Source organism: Diceros bicornis, chromosome 37 (genome assembly GCF_020826845.1).
Source record: "Diceros bicornis minor isolate mBicDic1 chromosome 37, mDicBic1.mat.cur, whole genome shotgun sequence".
Classification (NCBI taxonomy): Eukaryota; Metazoa; Chordata; class Mammalia; order Perissodactyla; family Rhinocerotidae; genus Diceros; species Diceros bicornis.
This window is the reverse complement of record NC_080776.1, coordinates 16,225,331-16,253,145: the sequence shown is the minus strand read 5'-3', so window position 1 is coordinate 16,253,145 and position 27,815 is coordinate 16,225,331. Positions and strand designations below refer to the sequence as shown.

The window sequence follows — 27,815 nt, the reverse complement described above, 5'->3', positions numbered from 1 at the left end:
AACTTTGTTACATTTTTATAGATGAGATGCTGTAATTATATTAGGTTTTAATGCTTTTGCTCCCTCGTTATAGATACAGTAACCCCACATTACTGTCCCAATGCCAAGACTCATTATAGGTTGTCAAGGCTGTGTAGATTCTTAGCTTATGTAATTTCAATTCAGGCTTAGAGTACGAGTACTTTCTCTGTCAAATGTGATAGTACATACCAATGTAGGTTTCTTTTATAAATTCTACAATATAAATACAGAGAACATCCATAAAATAAGTAGTATCAACAACATGAAAAGATGGATCTTTAACACCCAGTAAGGGGCTATGACAAGCCTTTCCTAGCTCACCCAAAGTCCATTTTCAAGGAGCAAATTTCTTTGTGTGTTAAAATGAAAACGCCTTTATGCTTTCCAACTAAGTGTTCACTTAATCCTCCATGAGGCAAAAGCAACATATTATTTTGTCTGGCATTTTCAAAGAGAATAAAAAGAGTTTCTCAAAAGAAGAAAAGAAAAATTGTGAATGCGTGCGTTTATTCTTTCCAGGCATCTGTTATTAACCCTAATGAAAGTTGCCCTAAATACAGATGCCATATATTATTTTTAGCGCCCTTAAAAGAGATTCCTTGGCCCCTTTCTTTTAGCTTCTGGTTTATTAAAAAGTAAAGAAAAGCATAATCAGAATTTTTAAAAATCCTGCTATTTCAAATGTTTATATTTAAAAATTAAAGTTGGGGGCCAGCCGGGTGGCGCAAGCAGTTATGTGTGCGTGCTCTGCTGCGGCGGCCCGGGGTTCGCCGGTTCAGATCCCGGGCGCGTACCAGTGCACTGCTTGTCGGGCCACGCTGTGGCGGCGTCCCATATAAAGTGGAGGAAGATGGGCATTGATGTTAGCCCAGGGCCAGTCTTCCTCAGCAAAAAAAAGAGGAGAATTGGAAGATGTTAGCTCAGGGCCGATCTGCCTCACACACACACACAAAAGTTAAAGTTGTATATTTAATGAGTTTTCACTTCAATCCTTTTCATATCTCTCTTTGACTATATGTATAAACTCATTTGAAGATAACATCAAAATCCTAAATATGGAGGGCCAGCCCGGTGGCATAGTGGTTAAGTTTGCACACTCTGCTTCAGTAGCCCCAGGTTCGCAGGTTCGGATCCCAGGCGCAGACCTATGTACAGCTCATCAAGCCATGCTGTGGTGGCATCCCATATACAAAAAAATAGAGGAAGATGGGCACAGATGTTAGCTTAGGGCTAATCTTCCTCAGCAAAAAGAGGAAAATTGGCAACGGATGTTAGCTCAGGGCCAATCTTCCTCACCAAAAAAAAAAAAAAATCCTAAATATGGAGTACCAGCCAAATGCCCACTCCTCTTTTCCTTACCTGCTTCCTCCATTCCACCACTACTAGTGAATTACCACTGTAATTCACCAGATTATTCAAGGAAAATAGAAAATATTCACATGCATCTCTCTCAAGTCACCCAGAGTAGAAGAGCCAGGTTTTACATGAAACTGTACATACTATAACAATATATCCAAGTCTGGGGGCTGGCCCTGTGGCGTAGTGGTTGAGTTCGGCGCACTCTACTTTGGCAGCCTGGGTTTGTGGGTTTGGATCCCAAGCGTGGACCTATACCACTCATCAGCCATGCTGTGGTGGTGACCCACATGCAAAATAGAGGAAAATTGGCACAGATGTTAGCTCAGGGATAATCTTCTTTAAGCAAAAAAAGAGGAAGACTGGCAACAGATGTTAGCCAGTAAGGGTAATCTTCCTCACCAAAAATAAATATATCTAACTTGGTGTTACTTGTGGTTTCATACAATATTTTACAAGAGATTAAGTTCCAAACAGCTTATAGGGTTCAAGTCCATTTTGCACAGGCACTTGAATTACTGTGTAGACAACATTGTAGTTATGGCCACATATTCTAGGGTTTTCTTGCTGCTTTATCATTGTTGTTCTTAAAATTATTTTGCACATTTGTATGAACTTTAAGCTAATAAAGGATGTGTTTTAAAATCTGTTGCATTTATTAGAATTCACCATGCAGAGGTTAAGAGTTCTTAAGGCAGGAGAGTGTGGTGGTTATGAACACAGGTTGGGAGCCAGGACATATTGGATTTTAATCTAGACTCTGCCATGTGTTAGCTGTGTGACCCTAGATATGTCACTTACTTACCTGAGCCTGAGTTTTCTTACCTGTAACATTCTAATAACAGCAGCCCATACACATAGGCTTGTTGGGAGCATTTAATAGTAAAGCAGTTAGCACAGGGCCTGATTTAGATAAAGCATTCAGTGAGTACTAGCTGTTATCATTATTGGTTAGTGTTATAATTATTTCTTTTCCCTTATGGAGTGTTTGCAGGGTGAGTGAATGAAGCTTTAGAAAAAATGTCTAAAAGATGTGAATGTAACCAAGAAGAAAAAAATTCCAAACTTTGAGGCAGTGGTTCTCAAAGTGGCATCCCCAGATCAGTACCATCACCCTCACCCAGGAATGTGCTAGACCTGCAAATATTGGGCCCTACCCCAGACCTACTGACTCAGAAACTCTGGCCCCTAACAAGCCAGCCAGATGATTCTGATGTGCTCAAGTCAGAACTACAGCTTTACCTTGGTGCTTCTCAGCTCTGGTTGACATTGGAATCATCTGGAAAGTTTAAAAAATTATAGATACCTGGGTCCCACTCTCAGAAATTCCCGTTTATTACGTCTAGATGGGGTTCTGGCATGAGTACTTTTGAAAAGCTCCCCAGCTGGGTTGATTGTCTAACAGAGCTTCAGGGCACTGCCTATACAAATTCATGGGCCATGTCCTATACAAATTAAGCCAGTATTTCTGGGGCTGGACCCATGCCTCAGTATATTTTTATAATTCCCCTAGATAATTCTAACGTGCACTCAGGGTTGAAAGTCATTGCTTTAATGCCTCTAGCAATCCTGAAATTCTATCTGGTTGAGTAATGGACACTATGGAAACCCACCTGGCTGCAGTGTAGAGTCATGAATTAAAAGGACAATAAGCTAAGTGTTAGGAACCTACTGGCACCTCTCCCAACGCTGTGGCTGGTACCCCAGTAAAAAGTGGGCCCAAACGTGGGAAATCTTGTGAAGGTCACCAAATTATTGCTACCTTAACCAAGCTTCACTGTTTCATACTTCTAAGAAGTATGAAAAGCCTCCCCTGAGAGGCACTCATTCACTCACTCACTCATTCAATCACTCATTCATATATTTAACAAAACGCTTTCTGGAAGTTTTTCACATACCCTGCAGTGAACAAGTCCCAGCTTCATGGAGCTTATATTGGGTCATTGAACATTCTGGATAACATTTCAGCGTAGGGTCAGAAGCCCGTCTAGCTTGAGAATGCAGAAGGAGCTTGTTCAGAAGCATTTGAATCCATCACACAAGTGTGATTCCATTTCAGGTGAACCGGGGCCACCTGCAGATGTGGATTCCTGCCCCCGAATCCCGGGGCTTCCTGGGGTACCAGGCCCAAGAGGACCAGAAGGAGACAGGGGGCCCCCTGGAATGAGAGGCCCCCCAGGACCAGGTACAAGCCTCACGCTGATGGGTCATTATTTGCAGCATATATTGCTGCAATGAAAATCTAGGTGTTTTGCTACATAATTTTTTGTATGGAGCCTAAACAACTGTGAGGAGGAAGCAATGAGAATCTCCTTCCCCTTATACATTTTTTTCTACATTTTTCCGAAGGTTTAATCACGGACTAACTGAATCAACACATCGCTTCTATTTTTATGTTGAATTCCTACTTAAATCTTTTATACCTGGGCAGCTTTTGGACATGAGTTTTTGAAACCTCTTAGCACAATGGAGTAGATGCTCTATTAATAGTCATCAATAGTTGTTGACTTGATTCTGAATTGGAAACAATTGAATTGGGGCTCAGTGGAGCAGAGACAGCCTACAATAAGGGCGAAGAAGGTTTATCACGTGGAGGAGGGAGAGGGAAGAGGGGCCAGGTTACTCTCAATGATGGCCACGTTCATTTCATTGATTTGAACATTGCTCAGTCATTGTCAAGGCAGAAAGATCCTTATTTAGGTATTTAAACCAAACCATTCCTTTAAAAAGTGCCCTCTACATGGTTTATTTTCTCTTAACATATCCCCACCACATTGGATAATTTACAAAGAGATTAGGGAGTCCGGGGCTGGTCATCTAGAGGTCACTGATCTCTTCTGACCAATTGGCAGTGCCCATAGATAACCTGTGTGCAAATTATTCTATGATGCATGATGCCATTCCTTTTTCCATTTTTCCCATTGCCCAGCAGTGGCTTTGGCTCTTTTTGGTTCAGGGCCAAAGGAATTGGAAGTAGAACTGAATTTTGCACCACCTATTTTCCTCGTGTTTCCCCAAACCCAAGTATCTAAGGGCCCAAGAGATGTCTCCCTCCCCTAGAGTCTAAGTAATTCTTGGGTAGAGTCCAAAACAGCTCTGGAGCCTTCCTCACATTAGTATGGGGATTTTGTTGCTTGTATTTGCTTCACTGCATCTGTGTTTGTGCACTAAGTTAATTGGGTGTCGATTGGAGCAACTTCCTTTAACAGCCCACGAGCACTGGGAATTGAGAGCAGTTACTTCTCTTTTCTTTGGCACTCACTGCATGGATAAAGCTCTGTCAGTCAGTATAACTTGTCACTCAACCTTATTTTAAAATCAAGCTGCCTCATTGTGTATATATTTCCAATATTGAGGGCCTGGTCGCCCCACCCGTGAAAAAATAACTTTCAAATGGAAGATGTGGCCTAGAATGGGGTTCTGCAAATTCAATTCAGTAAATACTTCCAGATCCCCTGTATTCTTTATAAAGTACGGTAGTAGGTGTTGTGGGCAATACAAACATGAGTAAGATGTGTTTCTCCCCCCTCCAGGGTCTCACAACCTCATGGCAGATATAGGCGGCAGAAAATAAGTCCCTCTAAATAATGGGAGATTATAAGTTGTGTTTTAAAGGAGTTCAGGCAAAAGGCATCAGGAGAATGGGACAGGGAGAGATGAATTCCAGTGTGGAGGATGACAGGACTGCTGAGACCCCAGCAAGAGCTGGCATTTGAGCAGAAGTTTTAAGGAAAGTTGGGTTTGAGGGACCAGAATTGTCCAGCAGGGAGACGGTAAGAGCACAGATGGGGCAGGTTAGCCAATAACCTGGTAACTTAGAGGTAAAGAGTCAGCTACATCCTTGCTACTCAAAGTGTGGTCCGAGGACCAGTAGCAACTCAGGCCACGCCCCAGACCTACCGAATTAGAATCTGCGTTTCAACAAGATCCCCAGAATATTTGTATATATGTTTAACTTTGAGAAACCCTAACTATATTATATGAATGCTGTCTTTAAAAGAGTCAGCTAAAAGTGACACCTTCCCTAGTGACTCAGTCATAGCTGTAGGTTAAAGTCGCTTAGAGAAGCTTGAAGAGATGCTAATACCCTGGGCCTCATTCCTGACCAATAGACTGCAGAGGGAGGCAGAGCCTGAGTATCAGTGTTTTGACTGTATTGGGCAGCCAGGGTTGAGACCCACTGCTTCATCCCAACATCAAAATTGAGACCAGATGGATGGTTGGGTTCACCCATTGTGGTGGCTTTGGAAAATAACCAAAGAAAGTAACAAAGAAGAAAATAGTCCAATGGGCAAATTCTGTATACTTTAACTCAGTAGTTGTCTTGTGCACATACAAGATTCTCTCTCTATAGATTGTGAGCTTCTGAGAGAAGCCAATAGTCTATGTGGACACAGGTGTGACCACCTGTCATCTCTAATTCCTCCTGACTTGGGGTTGGATGGGCTCATCCAGCTGCAGGTGGCCACAGAAGGGCCGTCTCTGGCTTCCTGTGCCATCTCCTTATTGATGTCACCGACCCTGCCTGTGGGCAGTGGAGATACCCCGAGACCAGCCTTGTGCCAAAGAATGTGATTGTTCTGTTAAAAATAAAAGTGCACCGTCTTTCCTGCGAAGCGTCACCCATTCTTCCCTATGGTCTCCCAGCATGGGCTGCACTGGTCCATGGCCTAGCTTCCCAGGAGCCCCCTTCTAAGCTGTTGCTTTCTTCTGGGCCCCCTCTTCTCTGATGTGGGCTCCCGGCTCTTGTTATAAAGGACTCCACTTTGTTGGCAATGTATTCTTTGGTTCCCTCTCCCTGTCTGTTCCTGCTGGCCACCTTGGATACGCTGGCCATACTGTCCAGTTACTAAAGAGTGACAAGTCTATTTTAAGGGTCTGGAGTGGCCCAGCCCTGACTGACTTGGGTCATCTGCAGGGCATGTTGCTCGCCATGCACCCTTTTTGGAAGGCAATTCTTTCAGCAAGGTGTGAGAGGTTGTATATACCACCCCCAAGGTTGGTTGTGAAGGATCAGCTGCCACTAGGAAGTACCGCTTAAAATGCCATTGTTGGTTTCTTCCTGTTTTCCCTTCAAAACCTCTTTCATTGCTGAGCTGATTTGGTAACAAAGTGCTGCAGCTGCTATCTATGTAGAGAACAACAAACTTCTGGCTCTTTCCTAACTAGTCTGCGTGGGTAATGGCCACACTAAGTATAACTTGCGTCTGTTGAGAGTCCTCCACCATGGAAGGTCTAATGCTTTTCTACTCCCACGTCTCTTTGATCTACAACATCTCCTTCCTGGGTGGCCCTCAAAGGCTGGCTTCCTGTGATGAACAGAAAGGTGGTTTCCATTTTGGTTTGAACTGTTACTGCCTAATGGAAGTACCCACATCCTTTAGGGTGTGTTTGTCTTCAAGATAACACGTGGCCTTCTCACAGGAAGTAATCCCTGGAACATTGGAGGGCTTTTAGGCGTAGTTCTATTCCTTAAAACCAGTTCCAAGTAGAGAACAAGTCCATGTGGTGGAAAGCTCTGGGCACACAACTTGGGTTAACAAAAGTCTTCCTTCCTGTCTCTCAGAAACATCCATCTGACAATTTTTCTTTGTCTTCCCCTAAAGGGAGCAAAGTATATATTATAACATCTGGTGGGGGAACTCTTTTCCCAGATCAACAGTGATCTCGCCACACGTTGATACTTCAGGAGGAATGCCTGCTGCCTTTTCAGTGATAAGCCCATTTGCTGGTTTGTCCGCATTTAGGCAGCCCTTTCCAGAACAGCACAGTGGCCGCATGTTGTAATCATCTCTTTGGGTGGGTGAGATGAACGAATGCTCTGAGATCACTGTTGGGACCTTATGTTCCTTCCAAAATAACAGATATTCTCTTTGAAACTGGTGGAAAGAGATGCGCCAACTTGCATACAGCAGCGCTGTCCAGATAGAGGAGGTTTCCGCCCAGTTACAAGAAAGGAGAGGGCGTCTCTCATCCAGATGAGGAGGAGAGGTCCCTTTCTCACTTACTGCGTGAAAACCATGTAGAGAACGCAGTCCAGGCACTGCATGACATTCCAAGAGAATTAGTTTATAATCGGGGTGAGAAAGCGAGACAACAGCACCCCAAAAGCCAGGAACACCCGAACGCCCGTACTGAACATAGCTTAACCGACATAGGGTGTGGTGGGGAGGGACTGGCTGGTTGTGGGGACGTTCTCGGGCAGGTGATATTAGAACAAAAATTTAAAAGCAGTGAGGTGTGGTGGGGCATGCATTTCAGATGGCTGCAAAGAGGGGGCCTGTGTGAGAGAAGGAAGTCAAGTGAGGCATCCACCTGGCACCTGAAGACAGCAGTCCCCTGCTCTGAACCTCAGGTGGCTCCCCATCCCCTTGAGGAACAAGTCCAAGAGTGGAAAAGAGTGAAAGCTACTTAAGTGAGCCCTCTTTGATGTAATGGTTGGTTTTAGGCTAATTTTTGGCAGAGAGAGAGGACAGAGAGGGAGAGAGAGAGAAAGGGAGAGAGAATAGTAGGTAGAGACTGGAAACCTCGAGAGGACTAGTAATTCAGGGAATTAGGGTTAATGGCAATAAACCCCCCACGGACAAGGACCACATCTGCAACTCTGACCAGAGGAGATTGTGGCTAATGATGTCTTAGCCAAAAACAACCCAGCACTTAAAGAACCCCTCAAGGATCAGTATGACTGCTGCCAAGTCCCCCAGCTTACACCCTCCGAGGAGCACACCTGAGCTCTGTGGCTGTCACCAGGCGAGTGCTGGGGGGTGATGGCACTCTACATGTGGCCCGCCTGGGCCTGGTTCCTCTCCACACGTGATCAGCTCTGTGGCCTCCCTGAGCCTCAGTCTCCCCAGTGTAGTCTGGCATAGGAGAGCACCTAGTCATATGGCTGCTGGGACGACTGAATCAGATAATCCATGTAGAGGGATTAGCGTGGTACCTCACACCTTGTAAACACTCAATAAAAAGCTATTTTTAAAGATTGCTGCCCCTTTCTTGCTCCAAATTTCATTTGACCCCCAACTGAATCCTATTAAATTACATTCATTCTTCTATTCAGGCTTCTAAAAAATTATTATTAAGGAAAATAATTGTAAAAGCCATATATGTTCAATGTAAAAAAAAAAAGTCAAATATTCAATAATATGAAGAACATGTGAAAACCTCTCAACACCTCCCTAGTTTGGCTTCAAATCCTGGCTCCGCCCCCATTACTGGCTCACTGACCTTAATTAAGCAAGTCACTTGACCTCTCAGAGCCTCAACTACCCCATTGCCCAGTGGAGATCCCAACTTCACGTAGCTGGGAGGATGAAATGAGCTAATGCAGCAGAGGCAAAACGGGAAGCCCAGGGCTGGCACATGGTGTACCTGCAGTAAATGCTAGCGGATGTCATGTTATTTTCATCACTGCCATCCTGGACTTTTGTGCAGGGTGCAAAGGAGAACCCGGGCTGGATGGCAGGAGGGGCGAGGATGGCATCCCTGGGTCTCCTGGGCCTCCGGGACACAAAGGGGACATGGGAGAAGCCGGCTGCCCTGGAGCACCAGGTAAAGAGTTTGTTTCTCTTCTCTCCCCTGCCACAGTAGATCTGAGAACTGTCTACAACATCCCTGGCCTCTCAAGCAGCTTTCCAAACTTATCCTATTAAAAGCATTTGCCTTAGAAACCAACTCACCAAGTATTAAGGAGATGGAAGCCACAAGAACAGAACAGGGTGTATCTGCAACGTTCCTGTTGATACTCAATCATAAAAACAAGTCAAAGCCCTGTCTCCAGTTTAGTATTTGCCCAAATGACTATATATTATCATAAAAGGCTCAGCCATTTAAAATGTTCACTTTTCCAAGGTCAACCCGGCATTTGCTATGTGATCACTGTTGAGAGTCTGTGCTTAAGATCCTGGGGATGGTGGGGGTGGTCTCACCCTCTACAACTGGCTGAACTGCTTGGTCTCTAGTTTTCTGAATTCACTTCATCTTATTGTAGAGCCATTGATAAATTTATACAGAATACAAGGCTGTTTCTTAAGGAAAAAATGTGGGAGTGGGCATTGGGTGAGGGGAGAGATAAGACTCTTCAGAATAGAAATTTGAAATATAATGCACCAGGCAACACGTTAGGCCCCAGAGACCCAAAGACTCCAAGATACAGTCTCATCTTTGGAGAGTATTTGGCAATACCAGGTTAGTAATGAGAAGGAGCGAAGAGGGCTGGGTGGGGCCTGCAGCAAAATAGAACCTGCAGTCTGAAAGCTGCAGTTCAGCTTTGACCAGTTGTTATCATGTAGAAATGCAGGCCCAGGGTTCCCTACACTCTGCTCGTCAGATCCAGAACCTCAGCTTGTGAAATCTTGACAAGTCAAACCAAACACATGAGCAGGCTGATTCAGTCCACTTTGTAACCTCGGGTTTACAGTGTAGATGGGGAGAGACTGCCAGTCTTCCAGAAACATGTTTAAAACAAAACAAAACAAAACAAAACCTTTGGTTTTAAAGTCTAGCTTCACCTTTTGCTCTTGGCAATTAGAAATAGGCACTGGGCTTCTGCAATAAGCCAGCCCCTTGGAGATGCCAAAGGAGACAGACCCTGTCCACCTTTTGTAGAACTGTTCATTTCCCATCTGCCAACAAGAATTCTAGAACCAGACATTCCTTCCACCCATCTCCCTCAAAAAAGAAGAGATCCAAGTCGTACATGTGGACCCCAAGTCCTTGTCCTTCTTAGAATGTAACTGACGATGTGCAGCACCGTGAGACGGGTCTGGGAGGGGTAAGAGAGACCGACTTTGAGAATCACCTTCTCAGATGAGCAGGCTCCCAGTCCAGTCTGAGAAGGCTGGGAGATCACACATGGAGTGTGCCATTACCTGCTTCTAGTTCTTTCCTTCTCAATGCTCATCACTTTCTAATGTATTTCATAATTCACCTTTTTATTATGCTTATTATCTGTCATTTCTCTTCAAGTAGGATGTCAGCCCTGGGAGGGAAGGGATTTTTCTTTTTTTTTTGTCTGTTGTTATGCTAATGTAGCCCAAGCACCTAGAAGTTGCTTGGAACAAATACTCGATGAGTGAGCTGTCTGTATATATTGCAGTTGTGTGAGGGGGGCATTCCTGGGAGTGGGCTGTGGAACGCAGAGCACCAGAACAGAGGTGCTCAGAAATGTTTATTAACCTGAACTCCCTAAACTGCCTTCATTGTTTTTTCTTATTCCTCCAGGCCCTCCTGGGCCCACTGGGGATCCTGGGCCCAAAGGGCTTGGCCTGGGATACCTCAGTGGCTTCCTCCTGGTTCTCCATAGTCAGACAGATGGAGAGCCCACCTGCCCTGTGGGCATGCCCAGGCTCTGGACGGGCTACAGTCTCTTATATCTGGAAGGACAGGAGAAAGCTCACAATCAAGACCTTGGTACGTATCCGGCACAGGGTCACCCATGTCCATCACTTAAGAGTAAAACTTTAGGGTAAATTTTATGGATTCATCAACATCTTAAATGATCACTCATCTTCTACAGAATTTTTGTTTTTAAACTATCATGCTAATTCTCAACAAATTCTGTTAAACCTATGATCCTGTGAGGTGCCAAAGAAGCTCATTCTGGCTGCCATTATTATTATCTGGCTTGGTATTAGTTCACAAAAAATGATTCTTCCTCAGTAAGTTAAATGTAACTCTGGTATAAAATGCAGTTTTTACTTCCAACTGTAAATTGTTGAATCAGGACACGGTCAGTTCCTGTGTTTACGTGTAAAATGGTGTGTCGATAGCACCCCGATGATTGTCGGGGTGGCATTAGGCAGCACCAGCTCCCCACCCTACTCCAATTTGTTTTTAAGTTCCAGACCTTTAATTTGAGAGTCATCCCTTGGTACTTGTCAATTTTCAAGAGTAGATTTGTAAGCTTCAGGGACTGATTTCAAGCCACGGGTTTAAGGGCCTGGGTGGTGGCAAACACTGTTTCTCCAAGATAATGGTGGTTGGGGTGGTGGGTGCAGGAAGGACATGCCGACAGGGACAGGCGACCGTGAGGCGAGTCTTGTCACAGCTCTCACTGGGCCATGACCCTTGTTAGTAAGCATTGTCAAAGGGTACAGGCCTAGGGGTGGGAGCTACTTCTATGTCCCTCTCCATTCCTCCCTTGCGTTCAGCCGTGGCCTGTGCCATCAGAGGGTCCTGGGGGAAAGGAAGAAGTAACGTTTCGTATCTTGACTCTATTGACTGCTCTCCTCCTCTCCCTTCTGCCATCAGTCTCTCTCCTGCCTGGTCTCTGTCCCACCAGTCTAGCCAGAGTGTACATCAAAGAGCTCCTTGGAGCTCTAGGAACAGAATCCAAACTCCTTAACAAGACTGACAAAGCCCGCATCCTCTGGTCTGATTTCTCTCTGCACAACCTTGAGACAGATAGACACACAGGCATCCTCTCCCCAGCTGTGCCCCACTGAACTTCATGGAGTTCTTTGAGCTCCATGTTCCCTTATTATTTCTGGTCCTCTTTACTGCTGTCTCTTCTTCTTTGAATGGTCACCACCATCTCCAAACCTGGCCAAATCCTTTTCATATTTCAGGTCTTAGCGTAAAATCACTTCTTCCAGTTATCCTTCCCATAAGTCCTGGTGCCCCGCACCTCTCATTCACAGGGCTCATGCTGTATTCTCATTGCTCGTTGGCTCATCCATCTCCCCTGCCAGGCCAGGCCATGAGCTTCGTGAAGACAGAGTGGACTCACTGCTCTACCTCCAGCACCTGGTCCCTTGCTTGGTTCATGAGTGATGAGTGGATAAGTGAATTAAGTGAATGAAGGCTGGCCCATAGGACCAGGGAGGTGGCAGAAATGGTCAGGTGCATACCCTGCTTTCACTACCACAGAAGTAGGCTTCGGCAAGGGCCTCCATCCGCCAGAATGTGTCTGCATATGGCACGTGTAGGAAGGGTCACTGGGCTGCTCATAGGCCACATTGTCCCTTCTTCCCTCCCAAGGTCTGGCAGGGTCTTGCCTTCCCATGTTCAGCACACTGCCCTTTGCCTACTGCAACATCCACCAAGTGTGCCACTATGCCCAGAGAAACGACAGATCCTACTGGTTGGCCAGCGCCGCGCCCCTGCCTATGAAGCCACTCTCGGAAGAGGAGATCCGCCCCTACATCAGCCGCTGTGCTGTGTGCGAGGCCCCGGCTCAGGCAGTGGCGGTGCACAGCCAGGACCAGTCCATCCCACCGTGTCCGCGGACCTGGAGGAGCCTCTGGATCGGGTACTCCTTCCTGATGGTGAGCCCCTGCACACCCGCCATCCCGTACACCCCTCTCCTGCCCCTTCCATCTGGATCGGACCATAATTCCGTGAACTCTGTGCAGACACATGGACAGCAGTAGGACATGCAATCATGAAGGCCACCTGTTGAGATGCAGGGCCATTCCTGTTTCCTTATTGTCGATTAATTGTTTTATGACTTTGGTAGGCTTTAGAAGATGGATTTGCTTCAGCCCTCAGTGACAGTGGTTTGATTTTGTGTGCACACCCAACACATCCGCTGCTTCTCCTTCCCTTGGCAGGTCGTAGTTTGTTCTTCCTGGAATAATTTCAGGAAAAATGTGAAGTCAAGCCCAGCCCTCAGCAACCCACCGAATCAGGTCTGGGGTTGTCTGCGCGTTTCTGAGCCTAACTCTCTCTTATTGTCCGGGTAGCACACAGGAGCTGGGGACCAAGGAGGAGGGCAGGCCCTCATGTCACCGGGCAGCTGCCTGGAAGACTTCAGAGCGGCACCGTTCCTTGAATGCCAAGGCCGGCGGGGGACTTGCCACTTTTTTGCAAATGAGTATAGCTTCTGGCTGACCACGGTGAAACCCGACTTGGAGTTCTCCGTGGCACCATCACCGGACACCTTGAAAGAAAGCCAGGCCCAGCGCCAGAAAGTCAGCAGGTGCCAGGTCTGCCTGAAGCACAGCTAGAGAGCCCACAACTTGCCATCATGTTGCCTAGAAACACTTCCTACAGGGCTGAGGCATCCTAGGCTGTGCTAGGAGATTTAATGGTGCTCATTTCAGACTCCTGTATCCACTGTCCCTTCTGCTTCAATGTGGTTACTCACATAGTACTGTAATGAATTACTCTGTTAGGGATGGATTAAGCAAATGTTACATGTATGGATTTGCTTGGATTTACCAATCTAGATGAAACTCAGATATTCATATTTTATTGAGTATGGTAGAAGAGCTGGCTTTATTTAAAAATATGGTAATTCACAGCAAGGCAAATAGATGATAAAGGCCAGATTACAAACTACATTACTGAAAACTTCATTCATTGGTTAATAGCACCTCAAACAATTGAAGTCAATGACTCTATAATACAGCAGGCTTCTGGATGGATTTTACAGGAAAAAATAAATAGGCCAACAAATGAAACTAGAAAGTAGAGGTTTCCAATATTTCAAAATGATTTCCTCTGTAATCTGTTTTTCCATGCACTTTAAATAATTGTCAAACCATGACCCAAGGAGAGTTAAAAAAAAAAAAACCCACACAGCCCACGTTAACAGTTCATTTCAAAGCAGAATGAATCATTATGCGAGGAAGGACCACAGTCGCCGTATTCCAGAGATGTGACATTAGCATAAACACATCACAGATGAGCATAAAACATTATGTTCTCTTCTGCATTTTTCAGAGAATAGAAATGCCTACTTTGGCAACCCTTTTGAAAAGTAGCAATTATGGAAAAAAATATATTCAATAAGGGATTAAGAGCCTAAAAGCTATTAATGAATATTAAAGCAGTGATTCACAAAAATTGACTCCCCATTGCAGTGAACTTCCAAACAGAAGGCTTTTCCCCAGTCGGGGTCCAGCTCCTCTTTGGTGTGTGCGTGCTAATGGGACTGAAGCCACATGGGGCTTACTCCACCGGCTCACTGGCTCACGGTTCACACAAAGCATCTCGCTCCCCTCCCCAGGAGCGCCTGCAGAGCAGCCCGAGATGGACACTTTCCCTTCATACACACAATGGCATCTCAGACGGGGAAGTGACAGAGCTATCATTATGCACTTGGAAGAAAATTAAGGGCCGACTTAATTAAACTTAAGTAAGAAGATTCCTATAAGTCACGGTCACCCCACCAGGAAGATATGGCACTATTTTAAATGAAACAAAGACAACCTACAGTTTGAATCTTATGTTCCCGTTATTAGTTTTTACGGGAGCATCATCCTGTTTTCCCAATTTTAAAAACATTTTTATATTTTATATCAGTATTACACCGAGGTAGCAGTTTGACATTTGGCATTAATATTTTCTGTGAAAGTTTAGAAGATATGTCAATTTATAATTAGTAGTTTTCTGAATAGCAAAGGATACATTTTCTGTTTTGCTGGGAATTCAGTGGTCTAATCCTAAAAGTCAAAAGGCTTGTTGGAAAAGAGTTTTAGGAAACTTGCCTTCCTCATTTAAAAAAAAAAATGTCATTTTAGAGAAAACTAAAGAAATTTCTCATGAGAGCAATTCTCATTTTAGTGCTTAGTTTCAATGCACTTAAAAATCATTGAGAGAAGAATAACTCAATTAAAACTTTGTTTATAAGAAATGTTTTCCTTGCCATACATTGATTAGGAATGAGCGCTTATATGAAGAAAATATTTCAAATGAGACTTGCTATGGGCTGCCTCCGGGACGGCAATTTATTTTAAGAATATTTTCTGGTAAAAAGAAAAATGTACATTTTAAGCTGAAATATTTTCTAGGATATTTCTTAGTGTATTTGAACCATTTATTGATTTTTTTTAATCATGCTATGTCATGTTAAATATTTTTGCACACCTGAAATTTAAGCCAATTTCAACCTTATTTATAATGACACTTTTCTGTTTCTAAAAGCTTTATCATATGCTACTAAAAGCCAAGCCTCCTAAAATTTCATCTCCTTCCTTCATGAACTTGGTTTGAGGACATTTTCTGGGAAGAGGTAAGGGTGACCAATGGAACTTAAGAAACATATCTTGCTTGCTCAAGTATTTCAAACACTTTAACTTTGGTATTAGAATATTGTCTTAATAAGCTTGCTGAATAAATTTTAAAAAACAGGCTGAATTAAGTGGACAGTTTACTCCACGGTGAGCCTGGGATAGTCTATGAGACTGACTGTTCAAAATGTTAATGTTGCAAGAGCCCTCTCTAAATGCAGCACAAACGCTGCCTTCTGATTTTGAACAAGTATTTTAAATGATCTAAAGGGCAAAACAATGGAAAAAAATAACTTATTGGAATAGAAGACCATGTTATTTCAAGCCATTATTTTCTTCACCTGGTTATCTATCTATGCACTTTGAAATACCCTTTCTCTGTGAGGGATGAACAAAGCTTTCAAGTTATTCTCCTAAGCCACTACTGATGACTATTATCCTTGTCAAAATCTCCTTCCCAAGAACTCCCTCGCTCTTTTTGGTTGGAATGCATCTAGATTGCCCAGTGGGAATTGCTCTGGGTCATTGCTGGGGGACAGGGATGTTTCCTTCTGGGTTCTTAATCTCGGTGAGTGGAGTCCCATCCATCCAGGTATCCAGGCCTCCATGCTGCGAGTGGACCCCAGTCCATCACCTCTCGTATTCCCCAGCCCTAAACTGCAGTCGCCTCTTCCTGTGGATTGCTACCTTCCTGTGCAGCCTCACTGCACCTGTCCCAACACAGCCTTTGTCTTTCCCCCACACTCCTGTGGTAGGCATCTCCCAACTGATGCCTCCAGTTTCAAATCCCAGTTGTCTGATTTTGTTCTTCTTTGGCTTAAAATCCTTCAATGACTCCACTGCCTATGAAGTCCAAATGACAGGCCCAGGGGGAATGGGCCTGCAGGAACTGTCCTTGCTTTCCTCTATGCTCATTGCAGAGCCGTGTTCCTATCTCTGTGACTTTGTTCCTGCTCTTTCTACCAGTGATGTCCCAACTCAGGTAAGTTTACCTGGCAGACAATTACTGTTTTTTTTTTTTTTTTGTGAGGAAGATCAGGCCTGAGCTAACATCCATGCTAATCATCCTCTTTTTGCTGAGGAAGACTGGCTCAGAGCTAACGTCTATTGGCAATCCTCCTCCTTTTTTTCCCCCAAAGCCCCAGTAGATAGTTGTATGTCATAGTTGCACATCCTTCTAGTTGCTGTTATGTGGGACGTGGCCTCAGTGGAGAAGCGGTGCGTTGGTGCGCGCCCAGGATCTGAACCTGGGCCGCCGGTAGTGGAGCGTGCACACTCAACCGCTAAGCCACGGGGCCGACCCCAACTACTTATCTTTAAAACTGAATTAGTTGGTGTGTGTGTTTGTTTCCCCAGGAAGACTTGGACTCCCTTCTGCTGCTCCCAGCACAAATAACAGGCCTGTCCACTCTCTCTGTTCCCCCATTGCTCCTAGAATGTCTCGTCCCACTTCCTTCATTCTCTTGCTAAAATGTAAGCTCCGTGAGGGCAGGACCATGCTTTACTCACTTTGTATGCCCAGTGCCTACGCAGAGCTGAGCACATTATCGACACAATTCTTTTCTCAATGACAATTCAATAAGCGTCATTAGGCATTAGACGTTCAACTCTGCACATAGGGTTCTTTTTGACAAAATGGTAAGAAGTATGAACCATTTCTTATTTCAAAATATTAGAATGTGGCAGCCTATCTGCACACCCACAATCTTCTCTTACACTTGCTGATGGAAAGCCAATTGGTAAGCTTTAACCGTCACCTCTCCTGAAAAACAGCTTCTTTTTCCATAAACTGAAATTTCAGGGATAAGATTTGAGAGGTTTGGCTGAGAGAAGACTCTTCATTGAAATGTGATGTGACTTAACTCATGCTGTAACCTGTATTCCCTCACGATAGAAGAGGTTCCTAGTACAAGACTGCGTCTACAAAGTTTGTAGACATGTTATCGGTGCTTAGGAAAATAGTCAACGGAATGGTCCACTAAAACTGGACTTTATCAAAGATTTTATTTTGAGGCTCTTATAGATTATAATAAGGCAAATCATTCTATGTGTTCCAGGAAACTCCGTTAGATTTGTGTTTCTATCAGCTCATGAGACTAATCTGATCATTGTCATTTTTATTTGGTATGGCTGCAAGAATAGTGGAAAGATATGGACTTGAGAGTTGGTTGAATCCAGGTTTGAATCCAGCTTGGTCATTTTCCAGCCTGTTATCCTGGGTGAGTTACACCAACTCCCTGAGCCCCATTTTCCTTTTATAAAATGGGACACAACACCTACACTTGCACTGAAAATTAAGTTAGATCCTATGCCTAGCACATAGCAGTCATTGTATATTTATTATGGTCATATCTTTTATTTAAAACAAACCATTTAATATGAAAAATATTTCCTTGTTTTTTTTCCATAGTAGAATTATATTATGATTCTCACAGGGCATATAAATTACTGATTAGAGTTATTTATACCTGGCCAATTCTTAATGTCTTTGGGAATGCTATTTTATTTCAATTCTCAAAGTTACTGTACCACACGCAAAAAAAAAATCACAATTTCCCGCAGGGACGTTATCAGGAAGTTCTGCAGGGAACAAAACAATTGACATTAAAAATCAGTACTCTGCTATTGTCACTGTTATTATCTGCCAGAGACTCTGCATAATGCATTTTAAATCACTCAGGCTGGCTGCCACATCCATGTGAAATGCTTGAATTTTATGGTGCTTAAATATTTAATGATTCATAGGAAAAAAATGTGAAACGTGTCGAATAAATTTCATCCCTTTCTCTAACCTATGGTTATAAAGTTAAAGACTTTCAACATGTAACATTTGCCAGATGTCTGGTCTGCTATTGACACTTAAATCTTTGTTGCCTTACAATTTATAACATCGTTTATTATCTATAAAATTCTGTGATGACCTCCCAAAAGAACTGTGTTTTATCTGGTGCATTTCTTTTCTTTCAAGCCAAAGAGCGTTTCCTTTTTTACCTACCTCTAGTATGACCCACCTTGCAGCTGGCTTAATGGGGAAAACAGGTCACATGGTAAAGTGTGAACTGCTGATGGGAAGAGTGAGTGCAGGGTGTGGAATGTGACCACCTTTACTGGGGGCAGGATGGGATTCTGGGAAACACTGTCCTGCATACAAAGATGGCCTGGAGGGTGGACATGAAACCAGGTCTCAGGCCAGAGGGTCTGCATCAGCCACTGGTGAGCTGCGTGGGCAGTGGGCCAGGGCTCAGACCCCGTGGGCCTCAGTTGTCCCATTAGTTGAAAGAGAATGAGTCTACCTGCTTCACAGTGTTGTTCTGAGGATTAAAAGAGATACATCTACAAGGAGATATACAATGTAAGGTACGTTACTGATAACCTTAGTAACTGGAAGTCAGGGGTTAGGCATTGATATTCAGTAACTGTTTCACGGAGTTACTCTTTTTAAGTAGGAGGGAACGTCAGTGGTATTTGGTCCAATCTCTCAGCTGATAGAGAAATAATGATATTTAACTAACATTTCTTGAGCCCCTTCCATGCGACAGGAACTGTATTGACTCTGCTGTATGTGCTCCCTCTCAGCCTCTTGACGATTCTATTTTACAGACCAGGGAACTGAGGTTTAGAGAGAATAAGTAACTTGCTCAAGGTCATACCATCAGCGCCCAGTAGCATCTGAATCCTATTCTGTCTGTTGCTCAAGACTGTGGTCTTAACTCACTACACCGTCGCCTCCCAGGAGCTTCCTCATTTGTGGATCGATTAGAAAATAGAGGGTCCCCTATAGATGTCACTCTGGGGCCCTGAACTGCTGCGATCACTCAAAGCCCCAAGTCATGGGTCCTCAGGCAGCCCGCGCTGCTCAGTGGAGACTACAGCTGTTCTTGGAGGGATGGTGGTGGGGAGCCCATGAGGCCAGAGCGATTTGGGGAAGCCCAGAAAGCCTACATTGCAGCGTCATGAAAACCAGCCAGGCCTCTGGAGCCCCTTGATGTCTGAGATCAGCCATCCAGGAGAACTGCTCTGAGTTGGAGAAAGAAGCACCTGGAGGCCCAGTTACTGCAGCACCAGCCAACTTAGCTGTTTTCATTCTGCCATTTCTCAGCCAGGCACTTCCTGTCACATGTTATTCTACGGGATGGTTTGCCTCCTCAATGATTATATACTTAGTGTTTAGAATTTTATCAGCTAAAGATGAAATTCTCAATCAGTAATCATTTTAACTTATTTGTCTGGAAAAAGTAGGAAAGTTTTAAAAGGAGGAGTAAAACGTTCTGCTAGTTGCAAAGCAGTCTGCTTTACAATTCACACAATAAATGGTGGATCCAACCAGACATGTTGTCACAGGTTGGTTACACCATTTATTCTGCTCTTCTGATAAACGAGGAGGAACTTCCACCTCTGGCACTTCCGGCCGGCCCACTGCTGACACACACAGCTGCTGTTCACAAGCACTGGTGATGGCACCTTGTTTGCTGGAGGAAAGTGGTGTGTGGCTGCAGGTAAGTTGTTTTCCTCTAACTTATTCTTCCTGCTGAGAGCAGTTCCTCTCTTTCCTGCTCAGCACAACAGAAACAGCAGGAGGTGCTACCAGTTCCTAGCTGCTGATCCTGGATCCCTCACTTCACCTCTCTGAGCCTTGGCATTGAAACTGAAAACAGGACGACTGGTTCTCTGAGATGGCTGTTACAATCCCAGCAGATAACTGATGATCATCTTGAAATGCATTTGTGTGCAGTGCAATTTGAGAAGGACTTTTGTTTTTCTCAAAACAAAACCAAAAAAACCCACCTGAGACCAGTTTTTTGTCCTTCTACATCTACATTCTCATTTATTTTTCCCGTGATGAGAACACTTAAGATCTACTCTCTCAGCAAATTTCAAGTATACAATACAGTGTTATTAACTAAAGTCACTGTGCTTAGATCCCCAGAATTTATTCATCTCACAGTAACTGAAACCTTGCACCCTTTGACCAGCATCTCCCTGTTTCCCCCACTCCCTAGTAACTACCATTCTACTCTGTTTCTTTGAGTTGGATTTTTTTTTTTTTTTTTAGATTACACACATAAGTTAGATCACACAGTGTTTGTCTTTCTCTCTCTGGCTTATTTCAGTTAGCATAATGTCCTCCAGGTCCATCCAGTTGTCACAAGTGGCAGGATTGCCTTTCTCATGGCTGAATAATATTCCATTGCATATATGTAGCACATCTTCTCTATCCACTCATGTGCACTTGGGACCTATTAAAATGCAGATTATGATTCAATTGGTCTGAGGACAGGAGTCTGAACTCCTAGGTGCTGCTGGCCCTGCTGGCCCGGGGCCCACACTCTGAGTAGCAGGGAGGTTGTCCCTGGGGCTATTCTTTAATGAGATTCTGAAGACTTTGTTCAACTGTTGGAAAATTACCTGCTACTAAGGGTAAGCAAGATAATTTAAATTGTTGAGGGAGAGGATCTTATGAAGAGATAACATCTCAAGGTTAAAGTGAAATAACTTTTAAGGACCTCAAATAAATACCAAGAATCTATAAAATCACACCGTTTTTTGGTTTATTTGCTTTAGCAGTTCCCTCCAGACACTACATAAGGTATTTAGGGTGAAATAAAGTGAGAGAAGGAAACAACTTCCAGGCAGAAAGCCTGGCCAGTGGGTGAGCAGCTCGTTTCCATACTTAGAGAAGGGACCCACGTCAAGTATTGTGTATAGAGGGCTGTGTGGCGTAAGTGTTGTCTCAGGTTTTGCTTGTGTGTACCCCAGATTCCAATAGCCTCCTTACGCCACACGATACTATTGATTTTATTACCCCATTCTCTTCCCAAGCAGCAACATGTATTACCACCCAATGTAATGATTTCTTTTAGAATGTTTCCATTTTCCTTGATAAAGTATAAGTCGTATGTTCAAATCTGCCAGTTCCTTTGTCATCTGAACAAGATGTCGAGATGACTCTCTCCCTGCCCCTCCATACCACCGAAGAAAAACAATGTTAACATAGACATATCAAACACATACCTGCAAAAGTGCAGTGGCCAGATTTGGTGGCATTCACAGGCACTCCTTGGGGATCTTTCTTGGGCATGCTGGAATCTGGAGTTCTGTGCACTAGGCTGCAGCTTTCAGCGGAGTAGTGTGCGCCTTCAGACCGACACACGAGGTTAGTGCTCTCTCCCCACAACCTGATCAGTAAGCACGTCATCTTATGAAGACTTGGGAAAGGCCCCAAATTCTCGGTTTTTATGGGCAAATGCTTTCCTTCAAATTATTCTTTTGATGATGTGATTCAAGGAAAACAAAAAAAACTACAACAATACCAACAAGCAACAGGCATATCTTTTTATGTGTGCCCCTGGTGATGGTATAAATGAGCTTCTGTTTCAATCCACATGCATTTATTAGTTCTGACATTCTAGGCAAAGCATTTTTCAAGGGACTGTGAGGAGACACACAGAAACAGAGTCATGGTCCCTGCTCTCATGAAACTTACAATCTAAAGAGAAAGACATCCTCTCATTGCAGGATAACCAGCATTCAAGTGACCTGTGGAAACTGTGAGGAACACCTAACAAGAGCAGTGGATCTGATGGGGGTGGGATCCTTCTCGGCTGCGGTGTCTGGGGGCAGGACAGGGAGGTCTGGATGGGCTAAGAGGAAAAGACTGTCCCATGTAAAAGCACATCACAATTTAGTCACAGGATCAGGAAAGCTCATGGCTTGGGCGGGGAGACCAGTCAGCACAAGCGCAGACTCGGTTATAGATACGAGGGGATGAGGTCGAAAGGCTGGCTGGAGCCCCATGGTTGAGGCTAATGAGCCTGACCTTTATCCTTTGGCAACAGAGAGACGACAAAAGGTACTGAGACGATGAGAGGCATCAAGAGCAGATTCTGCAAGATCAACTGGCAGAGCTCTGTACAACTGAGTGAAGAGGTGCTTTAAGTATTGAGCAAAGCAATGACTTGAGAGATTTCAAGGTGCTTTTAAGCAGAGAGTCTGCAATTCTACAATGAAAGACTAAGGGCAAAAATAATAATAATAATTAGGAAATGACTGCAATAATCCATGGGAAGGGAAAGGGAAAAATGATATGTTTGTTTTTTAAAAATGACTAATTAACTACAATTCTTTACTGAATACTGAATCTCTCTAGAGAAACTAAGACTGGGAACAAGGAGGCCAGGCCTGCCTCACCCTCTCTTGCAGTCCGTTTTGGGTAGTGGATCTCACCCCTCTAGCTTACTCACTCCCCAGGTGGCAGAACACGGGCCAGATATGTAGACTAGCCCCGATCCTACTAAAACCAGCTATTTACTGCTTGAGCCTCAGCAGCAGACAACTCAAAAGGATGGAGGAGGCTTGAACAATTACATACAACTTTGGGATAACAGGCAATACACTCAAGATCATTAAGAGGAAGCAATTTTAACCACTCCCTCATCTTGAGAACCCAGGAGAGATTCTGAATTGAGAGGTCTCATAAGTTTACTGACCACAACCAAACTGTGGGAACTGGATGCTTAACAGACAATCAGGAAATTACTATTCAGTAAAGAAACCAAATTTAAAAACCAGCTCTAAATGCTTATTCCCTATTAGAGATAATTAGTCTAATACACTTGATTTTGTTTATCTTTCTCAACCCAATTCCAGTTTGTTGTTATAACTTTGGAGATTCCTTATTCTGAGAAAAAAATAAGATGGACATTGAAAATAATAAGCCTATTACCTGAACAAAGTAATTATAATAATTTCTAGAACATCTTTACTGTCTTGCTAAGTGGTTTATATTTATAACTAAAATGGCCTTTTCCACATGTCTAAAAGTTTAGTGATGTTCCACTCCATAAATAAAGAAGGCATGAATATTATAGTTATACCATCCGAAATCCAATTCTGGCATCTTCGTATCTGACACATCAAATAGAGCACGGAGGTACTGTTACTGGACTCAACAGCAATAAAGGAAAAAAACCAAACTTCCATATACAGTGGTGGGACTTTTAATGCAATTGAAAAAACACTCTGGTTGGAGAAACATTTAATGAGCCCCTCCCAGGGACAGCCTTTGTGTGGTGGAGGGGGAGAGTGGGAAAGTGTAGAAAGATAAGACACAAGCCTCGTCCTGGAGCCATTCATAAGCCACACTCCAGTGTAGAAGGCATGTCTAGTTGTGCACAAATAATAATAAGGGCAAGATATAAGCGTTACAACAGAATTACCTTTTCAATGTGCTATGAGAAGATGGCGTGTAAGAATGAGGTTATTTCTAATGAGGAGAATGGGGGTTTTCTGGAGTTTGGGAGAGAGAGGAATGACATTTAGCTTGAACGTACGAATTTAAACACGTTTGAAGTTACCAGACTTACAGATACAATTCTTATTAGAAACAAGCTGTGGCTTTACATCAATTATAAATTAACCAAAGGAGCTCAGGTATCATGCGGGCAGCAGGCAGGTCAAAGTACTCCCAGGACTCAGTGGCTTCTTAGCTCATTTATATGCAAGTGTCAATGCCTCTCCCAGGTCAGCTCAGATTAAAAACCGGATACTAAACTGCACAGTTGGTATGCTCCAAATTTTTCAAATGTATAAAAGAACTGAGAAGGCAATATCCCCAAAATGTCAACCCTGGCACCTGTAAGTGGTGGGAATATAGGTGATTTTAAAATTCTACATTTATTTATTTGTATTTTTGTTTATATTGTAAATTTCCTCAATGGAGACACAGTTCTTATTAAGTCCATTTTTCTGATTATATATTTCTTGATTTATTATTATATAAATCAGTTTTTCTGATTGCAGAAAGATTACATGTACATACACATACACACATTTTAAAAAGATTACAATATAAAATTGTAAAAAGACAGACAGCAAAATCCTATGTACTCTATCCCCTAAATAACCTCTGCTAAGATATGGATATATTTCCTTCCAGCTGTTTGCTTTTTGTGTATATAGGGCATATATATTACTTTCATAATCAGAAAACTGTATATAAATGCTAGATGAATCAAAATAGGAAGACTGTTTTCTGCTTGCAATTCTCTTTAAAAATAAATATCTCAGTCACAATAAGACATCAGTGATATTTGACTTTGGCCTTTGATTCATGAAACATAAGCACCAGGAAGCTCCTTAAGTGACTTGGATAGTCTGTGGGTTATAACATTGCAGGAGCCAGGAGAGTGTCTCGGACACTTGGGCAGGACAAGTGGCTGTTACAGTGGCCATTTAAAAGGCACTTTTATGAGGGAAAAAATACTTCCTCAAGAGGGATTTCTCAGTGACCAACCTCCTGAAGGCCTTTGCTCTACTCTGTACATGGCACCTGCTGCTGCTTTGCTGATTAACACGAGTCACATCTCCAGGAACATATATGGTCACTGGAGAGGCTGTGTGAGCCCAAATTGTTGGTGCCACCCACTACCTAATGGACTCAAGTGGGTGTCCCACTTGAGGTCTTACTCAAGCTTTTCCAGTAGAACGTTCTTTAAAGGCAGAGCAATATAGGAGCAAAGCTAGTACACTGTCAACACCACCCTGACGCAGGGGCCCAAGGGAGACCAGAAGAGCATATTGCCATGGTAGCCACATCGTGTTCCTGGAAAGTCACCATGGCAATGGGCCAGGACGACGAGGGATGGGGCCTCATTTCTTGCCACGTCAAATACTGGGCATGCCGGGCAGAATGAGAGCCTAATCTTCCGGGCTGGTGAAAACGAACCTCCTGGTGAAGGTCACAGTCTTCAAAAACAAAACAAGGCAGAGGTACCGCTGAGTCATCAGGGAGAGAATGGAGGGTGGAAACTGGTCCCTACATGGAGGAACTGACCTGTCTGTGAGATAGGACGAGGCCAGGAGAAGGGCCACTCCCAGAAAGCTGTGAGCTGCATTCAAGTCTGGTTTCAAGACAAGTCAATGTGCTTGTGAATCTAGATTCACAGTGGCCAAGGCAGATGGGAGCAATCTGGGACAATAGTGCACTCTGCTTTGGTTTAAAACCAAGTAGGGCTTGGGGGATGAGCCAAATGGCAATAATTACACAACTGGATCACATTTGCCCGAGATGCTGTGCCACCTCACTGGCAGTCAAATCTGTGAAGCCGTTGTCTCCTCATTTCTTCTTCTGGTGAGAGCCGGAACCCATAGGGCGGGGGGCTACTTCTGCTATTTCCTGCAGTGAGAAAGCACAGGGGAGAATCAAGCAGTGCCTATTCATCATTCTGACATTTATAGGGCACCGTATCCTAGGATTCCAAGGGGGGGAAACACTCAATGACTTGAGTGTCATTTTTATTTTAGCACAAGACAGAAACATAACAAACATATTTCAACTTCAGCTGTCAATACTAAATTTCAACAGCAAGTAAATATTGCTAGTGTGGTCCAGTCCACAAACCTAATTTGACTCATTTTGAAACTTCTTAACAGTCCTTGCATTTTTACTTTTTCTTCCACCATGCTCCATAATTTGCATCATTTAACTTCCATAACGTCTCAAGGGTTTCGTTTATTTTTTAATGCCCAGAAATAACTTCTCACCATCTCTAACTTCCCCACTGAGTATGCCTGTTGGTTTCTCTGGATCAGCCTTCAGGTCCCACTCCCTTTTCTTCCCTCCAACCTGCCGCCTCCTGCACCTCCCTGGCCAGTGGGAATCACGCCTGCTTGACATGCACAAGCACCCATGGGGCATCATGGACCTCAGAGCCGGGACTGTGTAACCATAATGACCAATATCCAGGCAGACAGACAAAAATTCAGGCATAATATTTGAAGATCATCTGAAGGATCATGGAAATCATTACTGAAAAGGGTTTCTTGGGCTGCAAACATACCAAAAATACAGTTTACAATGATATAAGCTTTTCAATCACTACATAAAAAACACTCTTCCAGGCATCATGTTGAGTAATAAAAGAATAAAAATAGACAGTCCTTGACCTCAAGGAACCAGCAACCTAAATCTAATCAAAGAGCTTCACTGTCCTCCAGGAGGCAGCCATGCAGAGCATCACCAATAGACACAGGTCAGCAGCAGGTTTACTTTTAAGCATGTGGACCAGAAAGATGGTACTGTTCCATTTCTGTGCCTCTGCTAACCCGATTAACTCTCTCTGAAAGGCCCTCTCCCATCAGCTACATCAACCAAGTCTTCCTCATCTTCCAATGCCCCCACAAAATTGCACTGCCTTCTGGCCACCCCTGACGGAAGAGCTCTCTCCCAATCCAAGCTCTTGAGCCTCTAGCACCTTCCTCTTGGTAGTTCTCATGTAACAGTCATCACATCCTGAAAGACAGGGCAACCATTTGTTCACACTCTTCTCTCTCCTGCTAGGATCATAAGCTCTAATAGGGCAGGGAACCACTCAGACACTTCTCTCTGCTCCCCAGGACCTGATACAGTTCTGGACAACAGTAGCTGTTCAGGAAACATACAGTCTTGACTCAGAAGCACCTGCCTATGACTTTCAAAGGTATATGTTACAGCCAGACAACTACATTCAACACTGCCCCTTGAGCTTCTGACACAATTGACTCGGGGAGCCAAATACTCTGGATGCATTGGCTCAGCTGGGAAGGGTGGGTGGGCGAGGGGGTTCGAGCCAGGAGGGGAAACAAGCGAACAGCTGATCCCACCTGCTCTCTCTCCAAGTGTGGTGCCTTGTCAAAGATGTTTACAGGTAATATATGGACATGACAATTGTTAAGACTGTAATGACAAGATGTTAGAGAAAGCAGTGTGAAACCCAGAGTCAGTTCCCTCAATCCACACTGGAATTTCAGTTGTCAGACGATGAGAAATTTAAAAACGGCAGTCAAAAGGTAACTCTTTTAATGTTTTTGCTTCCCCACTGTAATGGAGAGCCCAATGCTTGCCCATATCTGATTCTCCTTTCCTTTTGAGACCATGGGAGAATGCCCCCTCCTGACTCCCCCGTAACTCTTCCTGACTAGTACACTCTAAAGTGAACTGGGCAGGCCTAGCTCCACACTCACTCCTGCTGGGTAACCTCTACTTCAGGGTTTTTTTGACACAGTGAAATAATCGTCAATTTATCAACTTTCATTAAAGATGATGTTCAAACACATTATAGGCTTATACGACTTTCACCATAAAGCTTTTATGAATACTATAAGATTAACAGTTTTACTGGACATATATATTTGAAAAGGAATGTCTCTTTGTTCAGAGTGGTAAATGCTTTGAAATTACAGAGAAACTCATGAATCCAATTACCATTAGTTTATTGCTTAAAATTGTTTTATATGATGAGATCCAAATCCTGCTTTTCCTTTCACAGTTGTTTTTAACAACAAGACTATTCTTAATTGCACTTATGAGCGCAGGCCAGTATGTGACACCCGCTTCCAGCTGGGCAGGGAAATGTTGGGACAGCTGTGGGCAGAGTCAGAAGCAAGCTCAACGTGGCATGTTGACTCCGGGCCACAGGGCACGAGCCCACAGAAGCAGAAAGAGTG

The 27,815-nt window shown here is 43.8% G+C and overlaps 2 protein-coding genes across 3 annotated transcripts in view; one reads left to right on the top strand and one right to left on the bottom strand.

Annotated features, from left to right (window-relative positions):
• COL4A4 (collagen type IV alpha 4 chain) overlaps positions 1-13,887 on the top strand; it is a 100,290-nt gene extending 86,403 nt beyond the window's left edge. The window contains exons 43-47 of the mRNA XM_058533115.1: positions 3,437-3,562; positions 8,812-8,928; positions 10,600-10,788; positions 12,358-12,644; positions 13,062-13,887. Coding sequence (XP_058389098.1) covers positions 3,437-3,562; positions 8,812-8,928; positions 10,600-10,788; positions 12,358-12,644; positions 13,062-13,325 — 983 coding nt within the window. The 3' untranslated portion in view covers positions 13,326-13,887. The remainder of the gene's footprint in view (positions 1-3,436; positions 3,563-8,811; positions 8,929-10,599; positions 10,789-12,357; positions 12,645-13,061) is intronic.
• Positions 13,888-21,686: 7,799 nt separating this feature from the next.
• RHBDD1 (rhomboid domain containing 1) overlaps positions 21,687-27,815 on the bottom strand; it is a 120,421-nt gene continuing 114,292 nt past the window's right edge. For both annotated transcript variants that reach the window (XM_058533111.1, XM_058533112.1), the window contains exon 7: positions 21,687-25,506. In XM_058533111.1, coding sequence (XP_058389094.1) covers positions 25,412-25,506 — 95 coding nt within the window. In that variant the 3' untranslated portion in view covers positions 21,687-25,411. The remainder of the gene's footprint in view (positions 25,507-27,815) is intronic.